Genomic DNA, 15,276 nt, shown 5'->3' on the forward strand with positions numbered 1-15,276 from the left:
CAGGTGCTCAGCATTTTAAAGCTCCCATGTGATTCTAATGAGCATCCACTTAAAGCACAGAGATTGTGATGAATAAGGGAGGTTTTGGAATTTCACTCCTGTGCCATATAAATGTGAATGATGACATTATATATATATTTATGTGTATGTATTATGTATGTTATATATTATATGTATAAATACTATATATTAAATATTTATGTGTGTATATTATGTGTATATATATTATATGTATATATCAAATATTTATGTGTATATATTATATATTATGCATCTATATATTATATATATTATAATGTGTATAATATATTATGTGTATATATAATAGATAATAATGTGTATATATTATATATTTATGTGTATATATTATAATGTGTATATATATTATATATATTATTTGTATATATTATATATTATGTGTATATATTATATATTGTGTATACATATTATGTGTATATATTATATATTATGTGTATATATATTATATATTATATATTATGTATATATATTATATTGTATAAATATATTTAAATGTGTATGTATATAAAATATATATATTTTTTGTAGCAAATGAATGAAAACCATTTGAATTATATGGCCCTTGCTGCCAGAAGGGACTCCTGAAATTCCACAAGAAAGGCCTTCCTGGTTTTGGAGTAAAAACCTTGTAGGATTGGGGAAAGACAGAATACATGACCACGTGAGGGCCCACTAGGCCTCGATCAGGTCCAGGAATTTGGTGTGTAGAGAATGATTCTAAGTTAGAGTGTCGATGGTAGAATGTTGGGGGAAGGAGGTGGTAATGATGGGGATACCCCTTCTGCAGGTTTTGGGTCAGCTTGGATGTCACATCTACATGTAGTAAAAGAGAAAGAGTGATCTTTTCTTTACTTGGAAAGGATGACAGATAAAGGAGCTGGTGAATGGGGAGATTTAGGGGCCCTAAATAAACAAGATTCTAGCACTTATTCTTAGGACATAAGAAAATTGATGGGACTTTCTCTGTTTAAGTGCTCCTTCTTTGCAGTGGAGGGGAGTGCGGCTCTTGTTAAGTAAAGGAGGATGGCTCTGTAGCACCTGCTGTGAGTGGATTAGCCAGCCTGGAGTGTCTTTTCCTTCCAGGAACCACTTTGTTCAAGTGCTCTTAATGTGGGAAGGAGGTCCAGTGAAAACTCAAAAACTCAGCAGCTGTGGTCCTTGACCTGGAGTCAGGAAACAAAAGGGGAGGAAGCCTTGACAAGTACAGTTAGGAGTGGGGTGTTGCTACATTGCGCCTCTTCTGGCCAATTAATGAGCAGGTTTGGATGGTCCAGGAAGCATCTCAGAGCATAGTCCCTGGAGAGAGAACGGCCCCCGAGGGTTACTACTGGAAGACCAGAAGCGAGGCTTTTCTTTGTTGGAAGACATGGAAATTGGGTTAACTTGGTAAATGAAAGAGAGGGCTCTTTCATTTGTAGAAATGAATAGGAGAACAGCTTCCCTCAGTTTCTGTAATTCAGCACATTTAAATGGGATGTAGGCTAAGTGAGGTTAGTTATGTTTGCTGTGAGTTGAAGGAGAGCTATAATCCATACTAATGGTGGAATTTCATGCAGTGCTTTATGCATGCACGATTCATAACAGCATGGAAGACCCAGGAGCTTATTGACTGAATTCTGCACCTGCAATCATGGATGCACATGGAGCTAGAATAATTTGCTCCAGCCCTTAGTTACTTGAGAATGACTTGTAACTGATAAACTTGGTTAATCATCCCCTGATGAGATCTTAGTTGAGGCTCTGCTAGGTGCCAGGCACTCTTCTGGGCACTGGAAATATTACAAAAATAAAAACTGTGGAGGTGATACTCTTGTGGAAATCATGAGATTCAGGTGATATTTATTTTATCCCCTTAGAAGATAAGCAAGATCATGTTATATAGATGGCAGCAAGTGAATTAAACCAGCCTGGGCCATTTGAGTATCCTTAAAAAAAAAAAAAAGGAAAAGAAATACATATTTTACTAGTAGCCAGACATTTTAGCTAGGCATGCACTTTGACTAATTATGCCTTCTGCTCATGGATTTGCCCTGATTCAGCCACAGTTGGGCAAAATGGAATGAAGTGAAGCTAATGGACCTAAGATGATCAAACCCACGTCCTTGGCCTCTTTAGCACTATTTCATCAGGTGATTAATTACCTCTTGGCTTGCGATTGATATTGAGAGCCAAAGTGAAATTGTCTCAGAGATATTTATTTTGGTGATTTAAGACAAGGAGTTTCAGCTGTAATCTGTAGACGCCACATTATTTGCAGTGATCTCCAGTGGGGGTTTAAATCTGTGTCATACTCTGCTGTGTTTGTTACATGGCTATAAACATTCATATACAGGAGTTCCCGTCACTGCTCAGTGGTTGACGAATATGACTAGGGACCGTGAGGTTGCAGATTTGATCCCTGGCCTCGCTCAGTGGGTTAAGGATCTGGAGTTGTCATGAGCTGTGGTGTAGGTTGAAGACTCGGCTCAGATCTGGTGTTGCTGTGGCTGTGGCATAGGCCAGCAGCAACAGCCCATATTAGACCCCTAGCCTGGGAACCTCCATATGCCATGGGTGCGACCCTAGAAAAAGACAAAAAGACAAAAACAAAAACACTCATATATGTAAGAGAACAAAACACCCAAATTGAAAAATGGAATGCAAATCATGCAAAAATAGGCAACAGACTTTCATGAAAACAGATCTCTTTCTCAGACTCAGACCTGCAATGGGGCTAGTTGTGTTGCCTAGAAAAACTTTTTTCAACAACTATATATATATATATATATATATATATATATATATATATTTGACTGTAGCACCTATTCCTTGCCCCACACTCTTCACTGTGCAAAGGCATCATATGAGGACCTTGCATGAACGGTATGATGTAGGTAAAAGTGAAGTTGTCCAGCAAGGACTGGGGGAAGCATGGAGCCCAGGCTGCCAGGTAGGGAAGCCTGAGTCCTGAGGATGGGGTGGGGCTTTCACTTTGCTGAGACACAGGAGTGCAGTGGGTAAGTTGGACACTGGGCATGCCAGATGGAAACCAGCTAGGCACCAATCCATCCTGGCACTAAAATATTACTGGTATAACTCAGAAAATGGTGCCAGTTAACTCCAGTCTCCACCCACAACTTCTTCTATAACCCATGCAGTGCAAATGGGGTCTCTTCCCAAGATTCCCCTAGAGAACCCTTGGGCAAATTTAGAGAAATTTAGAGAAAAGAACGTTTGTAGAATACCAATTTGAATGGATAGAACATTCCAGTTGCCTGGAACACACCAGGTCTTGGCCTGGCCCTGCAGACACACCAGGGCTTGAAGTCCAGCCCCGTGACTTAGCAGTGTGCTCTTGGGAAAATTGTTAGTGGTCCATAGTCTTGATTTCCTTGTGTGGAAATAACAATGTCTGCTTCATAAGGCTTTTGTGACAAACCTGTGCACAGTAAATAAATGATGATTAGCAGATCCACAGCTAGCAAGCAACCAGGGTAAAGAGAACAATGTGTATCTTGATACCTTCAGGAGGATCAGGGGCAAGGATGTCCTTGCTCAGCCACAAAGGGGCCGGAAGACCTGACAACCCTATCCACCATCCACTTCTGGTTGCCAGTAACATCTGTGGGGTGGGCCTGGATCTGAGACAAAGCTGCCAACAAGACGAGCCTTTCTAAAAATGGAGGGAATTTTAAACATTTGTACAATGAAAAAAGTCATGATTAAGAGGTTTTGTTTTGTCACCTGAATTTTGATGTCCAGGGTCAAAGTCTTTGTTATGCCATTTTAATTCTTGTGATGATTGTCTTAGTATTATCCCAGTTTAATCTTTGCACATACCTTTCAAGTTTGGACTTCCACCTGCATTTTGTAGATGAGGTAACTCATGGAGTTGGGGATTATAACCTGAAGCCAAAATGAAATGTGTGTAGTTAGTTCATGCACAGTTTATGTTCATGAACAAGTGGACCTGGGTTTGGTTCTATAGAGTTAAAGGCAAAGGTTAGCATATTAAAACAAATTGGAAGGATGGATTTGTCATGAGAAGAAGTCACAGAGCTTTGGTATGAAAGCTCATGGCATTGGGTCTTTGTTGGGACTGGTGTTTTAACATCTCTGGTCTTTTGTCTGTATTAACTTTTTTTTTTTTTTTTTGTCTTTGGTCTTTTTAGGGCTGCACCTGCAGCATATGAAGGTTCCCAGGCTAGGGGTCTAATTGGAGCTATAGCTGCTGGCCTACGCCAGAGCCACAGCAACACCAGATCTGAGCCGCGTCTGTGACCTACACCACAGCTCACAGCAATGCCAGATCCTTAACCCACTGAGCGAGGCCAGGGATCAAACCTACAACCTCATGGTTCCTAGTCGGATTCGTTTCCACTGTGCCACAATGGGAACTCCTGTATTAACTTTTGAAGCAACCAGAGGAGCCCAAATGTTACAGAAGGAAGGGAACTTAGCTGTCTCATAGTCCAACACTTTAATTTGGGAGTTGCCGGCCCTGAAGCCTGGAAGGGTTAAATGACAGTATCGAGGTCTTAGAATAGTGGTGGTGCTGGGGCTGGACCCCACTCTGCCATCATGGCTCATTTGTGTACTTGCACATTGCCCCACCTTGAAGTCAGCACTTGTTTACTGGAGGGTAACATGGGAGTCCCTCTTTCATTCCAAGATGATAGTAATATTTCTTGTCGCCAATTTGGAGAAATGTTTTAAATACTGTTATAGATTTCCTTGGATATTGAATAGGTTTCTGGCCATCCTTCTCACCTCATCAGTTGGTGCTTGCTCACGCAATGCCAAACAATTTTCATGTGATACTTAGAAAAAAAATTCCATAGTTTGCCTTTTGCCTTTGTCATCCCAGTTTTCCCTCTCTTTCCAAGAGTCCTAGATGTTTCAAAGGCCATCAGGACTACCCACTTCCAACTGGTCATCTGCCTATTTGCTGCTTGCAGTTCCCTGGCAGCCAGGAAGCTGTAGGTTTAAGTTTAGGGACTGACAATGCACTGATCTAATCACCAAATATTTATTTTTCATTATTGACTTTTCTGTCATTGTAGTAAAATAATAAGGCCCCCACTGTACCAGGATACCTTAGACTAAGGTAACGGAAGTAGAAGTAGACAAACACTGTGCTCTTTCATCTACATGGCACTGGGTTTACTTCATATTACCTGTCATTAGGAGATAGAATAATCAGTTTGTTCAAGAACACATTTAATACTTATCATGCTTTTATTTTTATTTTTTGTCTTTTTAGGGCCACAACCCTGGCCTATGGAGGTTCACAGGCCAGGGGTCGAATCGGAGCTATAGCTGCTGGCCTACACCACTAGCCACAACACACCAGATCCGAGCCTCCTCTGCGACCTACACCACAGCTCATGGCCATGCCAGATCCTTAACACACTGAGCGAGGTCAGGGATTGAACCTGCGTCCTCATGGACACGAGTTGGGTTCGTTACCACTGAGCCATGACGGGAACTCCTGAGCTGTATTTTTTTCAATAAGTCAGTAATGTAAACAGAATTATTTCAAGTTTTTTTTCATTGAAAACATTTGTGTCTATTAGATTTGTTTCCCCTGAGCCACGATGGGAACTCCTTAACATGCTTTTAAATACCACTCTGAAAACATTTACTTTAAAAATGCATTGATAATTTGCTTTGTATATATAAAATTGCTTTGCAAGTTTTTTCCTCTGTGATATTTAAGTAATAATAGAATAATTAGTGTTCTGTTCTAGAGGCCAATTTCTCCTTTCCTCCACTAAAACATGTATAATTTTTCCTTTGGAATGCCGTAAAATCGGGTCCTAGTATAATGTGTTGCCATGGCAGAATCTTATAGAAGTTTCTATATTCTTTGGAAGCCTTCAGTTGGTTTACATCCTGATGTTTTGGTTCTCTAGTTTTTAATTTCTTTCTTTTTTTAATTAATTTTTTCTTTTTTTCAGGGCCGCACCTGCAGCATGTGGAAGTTCCCAGGCTAGGGGTTGAATTGGAGCTGCAGATGCAGGACTACGCCACAGCCACATGCCACAGCAACACAGGATCCAAGCTTCATCTGTGACCTAGGCTGAAACTTGGGGCAATGCTGGATCTTTAACCCATTGAGTGGCTAGGGCTCAAAGCTGCATCCTCACGGGTAGTTTGTTGGGTTCTTTATGTGCTGAGCCACAATGGAAGCTCTTGGTTTTTAGTTTCTTTTTGGCTACATGGCATTTGCCATATTTTCAAGTTGTTGATTTGTTCCTGGACTCCTGACTCCCCTGGGTGCCCACCGAGTCTTCAAGCTGCTGAAGCCATTTAGTACAAACCCACAAAGGTCACTTTGAGAAAAACCTTTTTATCCTCCCTGCCAAGAACGTGGAAAACAGTCAAAGAACAGGACATTTTCCTGGTTTTAGCCACTGCTGAAAAGAGATTTAAGTTTACTTCTCTTTGGAGTTCCCATCGTGGCTCAGTGGAAATGAATCTGACTGGGAACCATGAGGTTGTGGGTTTGATCCCTGGCCTCATTCAGTGGGTTAAGGATCCCGCATCACCGTGAGCTGTGGTGTAGGTCACAGACATGGCTTGGATCCTGAATTGCTGTGGCTGTGGTGTAGGCCTGCAGCAACAGCTCCGATTAGACCCATAGCCTGGGAATCTCCATGTGCTGCAGGTGCAGTCCTCAAAAGACAAAAAAAAAAAAAAAAAAAGTTTACTTCTCTTTGATGTTTATGGAATGTATACTTTGTGTTAGGACCAATGTTAGTTCCTTATTTAGGGAAATAACAAGAACATAGGTAGATTATTTATTTATTTTTTAAACCTTAACCTCTCCCTCCTCCTCCACCCCCACTCCCACCCTCAAGCAATTCTCCCAGTCAGTTCCTTCAGGTTTGGGAAAACGAATGTAAATTATCTAGGGCCTTTCAATCACTCTGAAGTCCCCAGATTTTTCCTCTTTATTTTTCTTAAGTCTTCCGTATCTTAAAAAAATATTCTCCTTTGACTTTAAATTCCCCCATCTACTAGTACCACATCATTTTCCTTTATAATCTAGATTCTAGGCAGAGTAGTTTATATTCAGTACCTTTACATTTCTCTTTTCCCAATCCTTCTTTTCTTTTTCTCAAGTCTGCATCCATTTGCTTTCTGTCCAGCCAATGAAATTATTCTAACAAGGATTACTCTGTGATCTATTGCTGTGTAGCGAAGCTCACTTAATGGCTTAACTACAATCCATTGTCTGTTATCTCTTGACAGCTATGTATTATGTGTCTTTTTTTTTTTTAGGGCTGTATCCATGCCATATGGAGGTTCTTAGGCTAGGGGTCCAATCGGAGCTATAGCTGCCAGCCTACGCCACAGCCACAGCAATGCAGGATCCAAGCCACGTCTTCAACCTGTACCACAGCTCATGGTAATGCCGGATCCTTAACCCACTGAGCGAAGCCAGGGATCGAACCCACAGCCTCATGGTTCCTAGTTGGATTTGTTCCGCTGTGCCACGAGGGGAACTCCTGTGCTATCTGTCTTGATTCCGTGGGTGACTGGGCTCAGCTGGGTGTTCCGTATCATATGGCATTGGCTGGGTTGCAGTCATTTGTGGGCTTACTAGGTTGGACTGTCCAGGGTAGTTTGAAAGTTGATGTTGGGGTGTCAGTAGGAGACTGGCTGGGGGTGTCAACCAGGATGCCTTGGTTTTTCCCCATGTGGTCTCCTGATGTTGTTTGGACTTCTCATAGCATGGTGGCTGGGTTCCAAGATGTGTTCTCAAGTGCAAAGACAGAAGCTGAAGTTTCTTAAGGACTAGTCTAGGAGGTTTTACAGTCTCATTTCTTCCCACATTCTTCTGGTGAAAACTGGTCACAGGGCCAGCCAGATTCAAGAGGAAGAGAAATAGAGTCCATCTTTCAATGGGTTAGAGAGCTGCAATTACAGGAAAGATCTGGCCCATCATGACTATTTGTTGTATTTTTCCTCTAATAAACATCAAAGAATTTCCCTGGTGGCTCATCGGGTTAAGGATCTGACATTGTCACTGCTGAGGCTCTGGTTATGCTGTAGCTTGGGTTTGATCCCTGGCCCCAGAACTTCCACATTCTGTAGGTGCAACCCCCTATCCCCCCAAAAAGTAATACATTGAAGACTTCTTTTTAGTTTAACACAGACTATTCCAACTTGTGTAACAGCTGCAAAATACTTAACAATATGGATGTACCATTTTACCATTGGTGGATATTCAACTTCAAATTCATGTTTTGAATTAAGTGTACTATCTCTACCGCTAACCAGTAGCTCCTACTAGGAACAGGAAAGGTAATCCCTCTGGATCTTTCTTGTGTTCAACAAACCCTAAATGTGTATGAGCACTATAGAGGTCGACACTACTCAGCGACCTCAAGAAAACTCACAGCCTGGTTGGGCGTTGTGGCTGCTATGGGGGCATCGTATTTATGCAGGGGTGTTAGTGGATCTTCAGAGAAGGAGCAAAAAAGGAGGATCCTCCCTTTAGCCCAGGGCTAAGGTTGGGGGGGGGGGGCGTAGAGGTGCAGGAAAACTTTCAGGAAGAGGTTGTTTGAGCCTAGCGCTGAAAACCAAGTTGACCACACTCCCTGGGATATAGGCATTTCTGCACATGCAGGGGCCAAAAACCATAGCCAAGTATAGCAATTCTGGAAACCACCAGGCAGGCCGGAGGGCTGAACTACAAAGAACTGGGAAGGCATACTAGGAAATGAGAAGAAAGTCAGCTCATAAAATATCTTAGAACGTATAAACATTATCCGAAGTCCACTGAGAGTTACTAAAGAGTTTCAGATCAGGAGAGGTGTTTAGTTGTCTGTGCTGCATCAGAACATCAGTCATCTGGTGAAAGTGGTTTGGAGTGATGCAAGCCTGGAGGCAGGAAGGCCAGGCAGGTGGATTGTGGTGGCACTCCCAGAGCTTGGGAATGACAGACCACTGGGAATGTGGATCTGGAGCCCAAGGGAAAAATACAGGAAACATTTCATAGTATAATAAAAATAGAAATTTAGGGAGTTCTCATTGTAACTCATTGCGTTAAGAACCTGACATAGTGTCCAAGAGGATGCAGGTTTGATCCCTGGCTTTGCTCATTGGGTTTAGGATCTAGTGTTACTTACTACAGGCTGTGGTGGAGGTGGAAGATGCAGCTTGGATCTGGCGTTGCTGTGGCTGTGGTGTAGGCCTGCAGCTGCAGCTCCCATTTGACCCCTAGTCTGGGAACTTATATATGCAGCTGCAGCCTTAAAAATAAATAAAGAAATGTGTACATATGTTTGTATGAGCAGAGCACATATGGAAAAATGTACTTCAAATTGCTGAAAATGGTTACGTTGAACTTGCTTTATTGGAATTAATAGTCAACAAGTAAAAAGTAAGCAACAGTATTCAGAAGTTAATTTTAGGACCAGTTACTAACCTGTAGATAAGCAATAAACATAGGAAATAGTGTAGAAAAATATGTTTACAAAAATGGGGATTTTTTTTTTTTTTTGGTGTGTACCTGTCAAATGCTTATACATGCATAAAAATAAGTCTGTGAAGATTTAAAACAAAATGTTAACAGTAGTACTGTTTGGTTGGCAGGTGATTTTTATTTCTTCTTTTGGCTTACCTGTGTTATGTAATTTCAAAACAATCAGCACATCTTATTTTTATAGAAATAACAATTTCTAAAAATAGAAGATAGTGCATAAAAACCGGCTCCACTAAGCTGTTTTCTGAATACCTAAGACATGGAAAAACGGCAATAGAAGGAAATTGTTGCAAAATGAATCCACTTATGAACAGCCTTTTCCATATAACATTTTCATTCCCTTCTTGTAGCAAAGACTGAAGGAAGAGAAGGAGGCCAAGCGTGCGCGTTTGGATGGCAGACATGACTACTTGTTTGGGATTGTAGCTTCCTGCGTGGATCTGAACAAAACTGAAGTGGAGGATGCCATTCTTGAGGGGAATCAGGTGCGATGCATTTGAATTCTCACTGCCTTGATCATGGAGGGCACAGAGGGGCCAATGTCAGGACCTGTGCTGGGCCTTAGAGGAGGGTGTCTGTTTCAACATGGACGGGACTCCGTTCTGAGTCCGTACAGGTGGTGACACAATGAGCTTAGGGCTCTCCAGCCCCATGTTGAATGGGGTCCTTAAAACTGCTGTTTGATTCTGACAGTGGTGTCTGCAGCTCTCACCATCCAGTGGAGCTGGGATAAGGTGCCATTTTTGAACTTGATGTTGGAGAGCTAAATCTCCTATCTGCTGCTGACTCACCTTTTTTCCTTCTTTCTTTGTTTCTTTCTTTCTTTCTTTTTGTTTATCTTGTTTATATCTTTGTTTATCTTGTTTTGCTTATCTTTGTTTGTATCTTGTTTTGTTTATCTTGTTTTGTTTATCTTGTTCTAACCAAGAAGATTGAATTGTGCCATAGTTTTCTGGCTTTGACTTTTGTTTGGAAGCTGAATCTGATTTCTTTTGTTCCTGACCTTGACTTCCACATTCTGCCGTGATTTCCTGCCAGAGCTTAGGAGGGATGATTCCGCTGGTGATTTGATCTTGGATGGGGGAGACCAAAACAGAGGATGATTTAGTTTCCTGGGCAAAAAGGAAGACATACCAGGAGCCCTGTAATGTTTCCTAATTTCTTTTTTAACTTATTAGGCATAAAAAAAGAAATAAAGAAAGGGAAGGAAGGAGGTGCTTTTCATTGACAGGGATGTCACATTGTTAGTGATAGGTCGTAAATGTTTAACAACTAGTTTTGGGCAAGGGGGTGGAGGGGAGGCACTAGTTTGAACATTTGCTAATCTGTGGTATAAATATTCCCACCATGGCTGAGTCCAAACTACCCACATAATTTACTAAACATGAGTTGGGAAGAGCTGTGATCAGTTGGCTGTCGTGTGTCTGATGGAGCTGGCTCCAGCTCTCTGCTGGCTTTGTCCCTTCCTGCTCTGCCACTTGGGTAGGGCTAATTGGAGTCAGTGGAACAATTAGGGGTGGATAACACTAGAATAGTTAAACTACAGAATGAATCAATTAGGAATTGACAAAATATCTCTTTCTCCTCCTCCTCATAGCTAACATTGATTATTATCTATTATCCCAGTTAATCATCATAATACCAGGACTGTAGATAATATTATTCCCCCACAATGGAGGCATAGAAATTTGCAGAGCTGATTCAGTCTTAGAGAAAGAATGCAAGCGGAATAAGTGAATGAAATTTCCAAAGTGTAGGCATCTCAAGGCAAACTCTGAGTCATATTCAGGACTCAGAAATGTCAGAACCCAGAGGCTTAAAGATATTTTCCTGGCTCAGTCTTACAGAGGCTGAGGTCCTAGAGGGGCAGGAGTGTTAATATTGGCCGTGATAGAAGTACCTTCCCGCCACATTCTTGACTTGAAAGTTAATCTCAGTGAGTGCATCCTACTCATCCCCATGGCATCTTCAGTCAAAAAAATGTAATGAAGAAAGCAGGACAACTTGCTCTTACCTATGTATGATGGTTTTCTTTTTAACATGGTAGAAGTTGAAGGGGGCTTGTTTCCCTCACACTTAAATTTTCAGGCTATATTTTATCCTTTAAATATTTTATTTTATTTATTATTTGTCTTTTTTTAAAGGGCTGCACCATGGACGTATGGAAGTTCCCAGACTCGGGGTCGAATCGAAGCTGTAGCTGCTGGCCTACACCACAGCCACAGCAAGGCCAGATCTGAGCTGCGTCTTCGACCTACACCACAGCTCATGGCAATGCTGGATCCTTAACCCACTGAGCAAGGCCAGGGGTTACTAGTCTGCATCCTCATGGATACTAGTCAGGTTCGTTTCTCCTGAGGCCTGATGGGAACTCCAAAAATTTTATTTTAAATTACAAAATATACATGACATAAAATTTATCATCTTAATCATTTTTAAGTGTATAGTTTGCTAGTGTTAAGTACATTCACATTGTTGTGCAACCAATCTACAAAGCTTTTTATTTTGCAAATAAAATAAACTTTATCCTTTAAACAATAACTTCAATTCTCCCCTCTCCCTAGGCAAATGAGCCATCCCCTGGCCTACTTTCTGTTTCTATGAGTTTGACTACTTTAGATACATCATATAAGTGGAATCCTGCAATATTTGTCTGTGACTGGCTTGTTTCACTTAGCAAGATGTTTTCAAGGTTCATCCATGTTATAGCATGGGTCAAAATTTCTCTCTTTAAAGGCTGAGTAATATTACATCATATGTATATACCATATTTTATTTATTTATTTATTTATTTTTGTCTTTTTGTCTTTTTAGGGCCATACCCACAGTGTATGAAGGTTCCCAGGCTAGGGGTCAAATCAGAGCTGTAGCCGCAGGCCTAGCCATAGCCACAGCAATGTGGGACCCAAGCCACGTCTGCAAACTACACCACAGCTCATTGGCAACGTCAGATCCTTAACCCACCGAGCAAGGCCAGGGATTGAACCCACATCCTCATGGATGCTAGTCGGGTTTGTTAACTGCTGAGCCATGACGGGAACTCCAGCACATTTTATTTATTTATTTGTCTGTTGATGAACAGTTGGGCTGCTTCTACCATTTGGCTATTATGAATAATTCTGCTTTGAATATGGGTGTGCAAATATCTCTTCAAGACCCTGCTTTTGATTCTTTTGACTCCAGCACATTTTATTTATTTATTTGTCTGTTGATGAACAGTTGGGCTGCTTCCACCATTTGGCTATTATGAATAATTCTGCTTTGAATATGGGTGTGCAAATATCTCTTCAAGACCCTGCTTTTGATTCTTTAAGACCCTGCTTTTGATTCTTTTGATACCTAGAAGTAGTGTTACCAAGAGTGGGGTCTGGCTGTTCGCTGCTCTAAAGCCATTAAAGAGGCAAGGCTGGTAGAAAGGAAATTTTGCTTTATTCTGGAGGCCAGCAACTGGGGTGGGGAGAGGATGGACTTGTGCCCAAAGGCCACCTCCCCCCCGCTGACTATCAGTGTGCAAGACCTTTTAAAGGGGAGTTTTAGGGGTGTATGGATGGAAGGAGGGGGCTACATGCAGAAACAGCACAGTTAGCTCTGACACTCACCTTGAAATTGGTCATGCGATGGTCTGAACAGCATCATCTTGATTGTGTTAAGTGCAGTTAATCTCCAGGCCCTGGGAGTCGGGGGTTGTTTCCATTTATGTGAGGTGAGTTCTCAGAATTGTGGTGGCTCATGTCATGGCTACAGTCTGTTCTTCATGTAGTTAACATCTTCCACCTGGTAGGTAAGGGTTTCAGTGCCTACAAGACAGCTCAAAGGCTATGGCTCAGAATATTATTCATAGCCCTTGAGGAGGAACTAAAGGTCCTTGGCTTTTTGGTCACTAAACTATTATTATTTTGTCCTATTTCACTGCTTTCCTTTGTTTCTACATTTTATCACTTCTCTGATTAAACTTATTCTTTGGCTAAAATTTTTTCTACAGACAAAAGGCAGGCAGGGGACATGGGGGGGAGCTGTGGGCAGGGGAAGGACCATAGGGTTCTGCTCTGTTTCAGTAGAATTGGCTAATATAATAGTTTTATTGTTAATTTTTGGGGGGAAGCTGCCATACTGTCTTCCACCGCAGCTGTACCATTTCGCATTCCCTCTGACTGGGTTCCAGTTTTTCCACATCTTCACCAACATTGGTTATTTTCTGGTTTATTGACAGTAGTCATCCCAATGGGTATGTAGATTTTGTCATTTATCTTCCTATTGGAATTCAAAATTGGCCTATTGACTGTTTTAAAGAAGTGCTTCCAGTGGCAGCAGGCCAGTTGGTAGACCTCATGGATGGGACTAAGTTGCTATAGGGTGGAGTATATGTAGTCATATATGTTCTCATCATGGCAGATTTCCGTGGTTATTAGAATTTAATATTACTTATCTGTAGTGTGTTAGACTGGGTTTTGAAAGGTTTGTTCTCTCTTTCTGATCTGCATTTGAGTGAAAGTGAAACACTCATCTATATTTATATATGCCTTTAATAATAGCTCAGCACTTTAGGAAATTAGCCAATGTGCAGAGACAGTCTCTTTTCAAATGTGCATATGTAGCAAATATTTTTATGATGAGTTGAATCACTTCTCTGAATTTAATTTACTATGGTAAGATGTTTATTCTTTTGTAGTTTTTATGTAAAAAAAAAATCCCTTCTATTTGGTTTGCATAAGCTGCATTCTTGTCTGAATAAGAAGGGTGATAGTAAATGCTGATTTAAACCTGGTTTCTGAATCAGAACAAAGTCATTACCTTGTCTTTCCTTTTTCTCAGATTGAAAGAATTGATCAGCTTTTTGCTGCTGGAGGTCTCCGTCACCTCATGTTTTACTATCAGGATGTGGAGGTAGCAGAAACAGGTATCCACATTTGATGTGACATAACCCAGAAATGTGTTATTAGACCTGTCCAAGGATGGCATAAAGCAGAGGGCCACTGTGATCACTGACTTGTACCTTGGGGTGTGGGGGGGAGGGTGGCGGGGAGAACAGGTGGGGGATTGGTGAGGTGTGGTGGGTGGGCCCCAGTGGAACATGTTCTGTTTCTACCTCAAGCGAAAGACAGATAGTGTAGCCTAGTGGTTCTAACTTAATCTGGGATATTTTGTCTTCCTTTTCAGGCTGTGTTGTAACTGGAGAACAATAATTTATGTTTTGAGACTTCCTTTCCTTGCATGTTAGTTCATTCTATGCAGTTATGTTCTAGAACTTCTAGGCATCTATTTTTTCTCTATGTCTTTTTTCTTTTTTTTGCTTTTTAGGGCTGAACCAGTGGCATGTGGAGGTTCCCAGGCTAGGGCTTGAATTGGACCTGCAGCTGCCAGCCTACACCACAGATCACGGCAACTCTGGATCCTTAAACAACTAAGCAAGGCCAGGGATTGAACCCATATCCTCATGGATGCTAGTCAAGTTTGCTACTGCTGAGCTACACTGGGAACTCCCTATATGTCTTTTTAACATAGGAATCGTTGCCAATAAGCATAACAGGAATTTTCCAGTCAAATATTACATCATGTTTATTTTCTACTCTGATTCAGATGCATAATATTGAATGACAAGTTTAGTCATTTTCGCTTAAGAAAAACTTGCAAATTTTGTGTAGCTTCAACTGGCATATCCCATTCTGCTTTAATGGGAATTAATATAATTTTAAAACCAAACTAGGGACATAAACAAATCTATTATGATATCATATGCAGGCCTTTTATGACCTTTTGAAGAA

At 41.2% G+C, this 15,276-nt stretch overlaps 1 protein-coding gene across 1 annotated transcript in view; it reads left to right on the forward strand.

The window, feature by feature from the left end:
* DNAH5 (dynein axonemal heavy chain 5) overlaps positions 1 to 15,276 on the forward strand; it is a 255,165-nt gene that overhangs the window by 3,640 nt on the left and 236,249 nt on the right. The window contains 2 exon segments of the mRNA XM_047799614.1: positions 9,865 to 9,999; positions 14,327 to 14,411. Of these exon segments, the coding sequence (XP_047655570.1) occupies positions 9,865 to 9,999; positions 14,327 to 14,411 (220 nt within the window).

Source organism: Phacochoerus africanus, chromosome 1, assembly GCF_016906955.1.
Source record: "Phacochoerus africanus isolate WHEZ1 chromosome 1, ROS_Pafr_v1, whole genome shotgun sequence".
Lineage (NCBI taxonomy): Eukaryota > Metazoa > Chordata > Mammalia > Artiodactyla > Suidae > Phacochoerus > Phacochoerus africanus.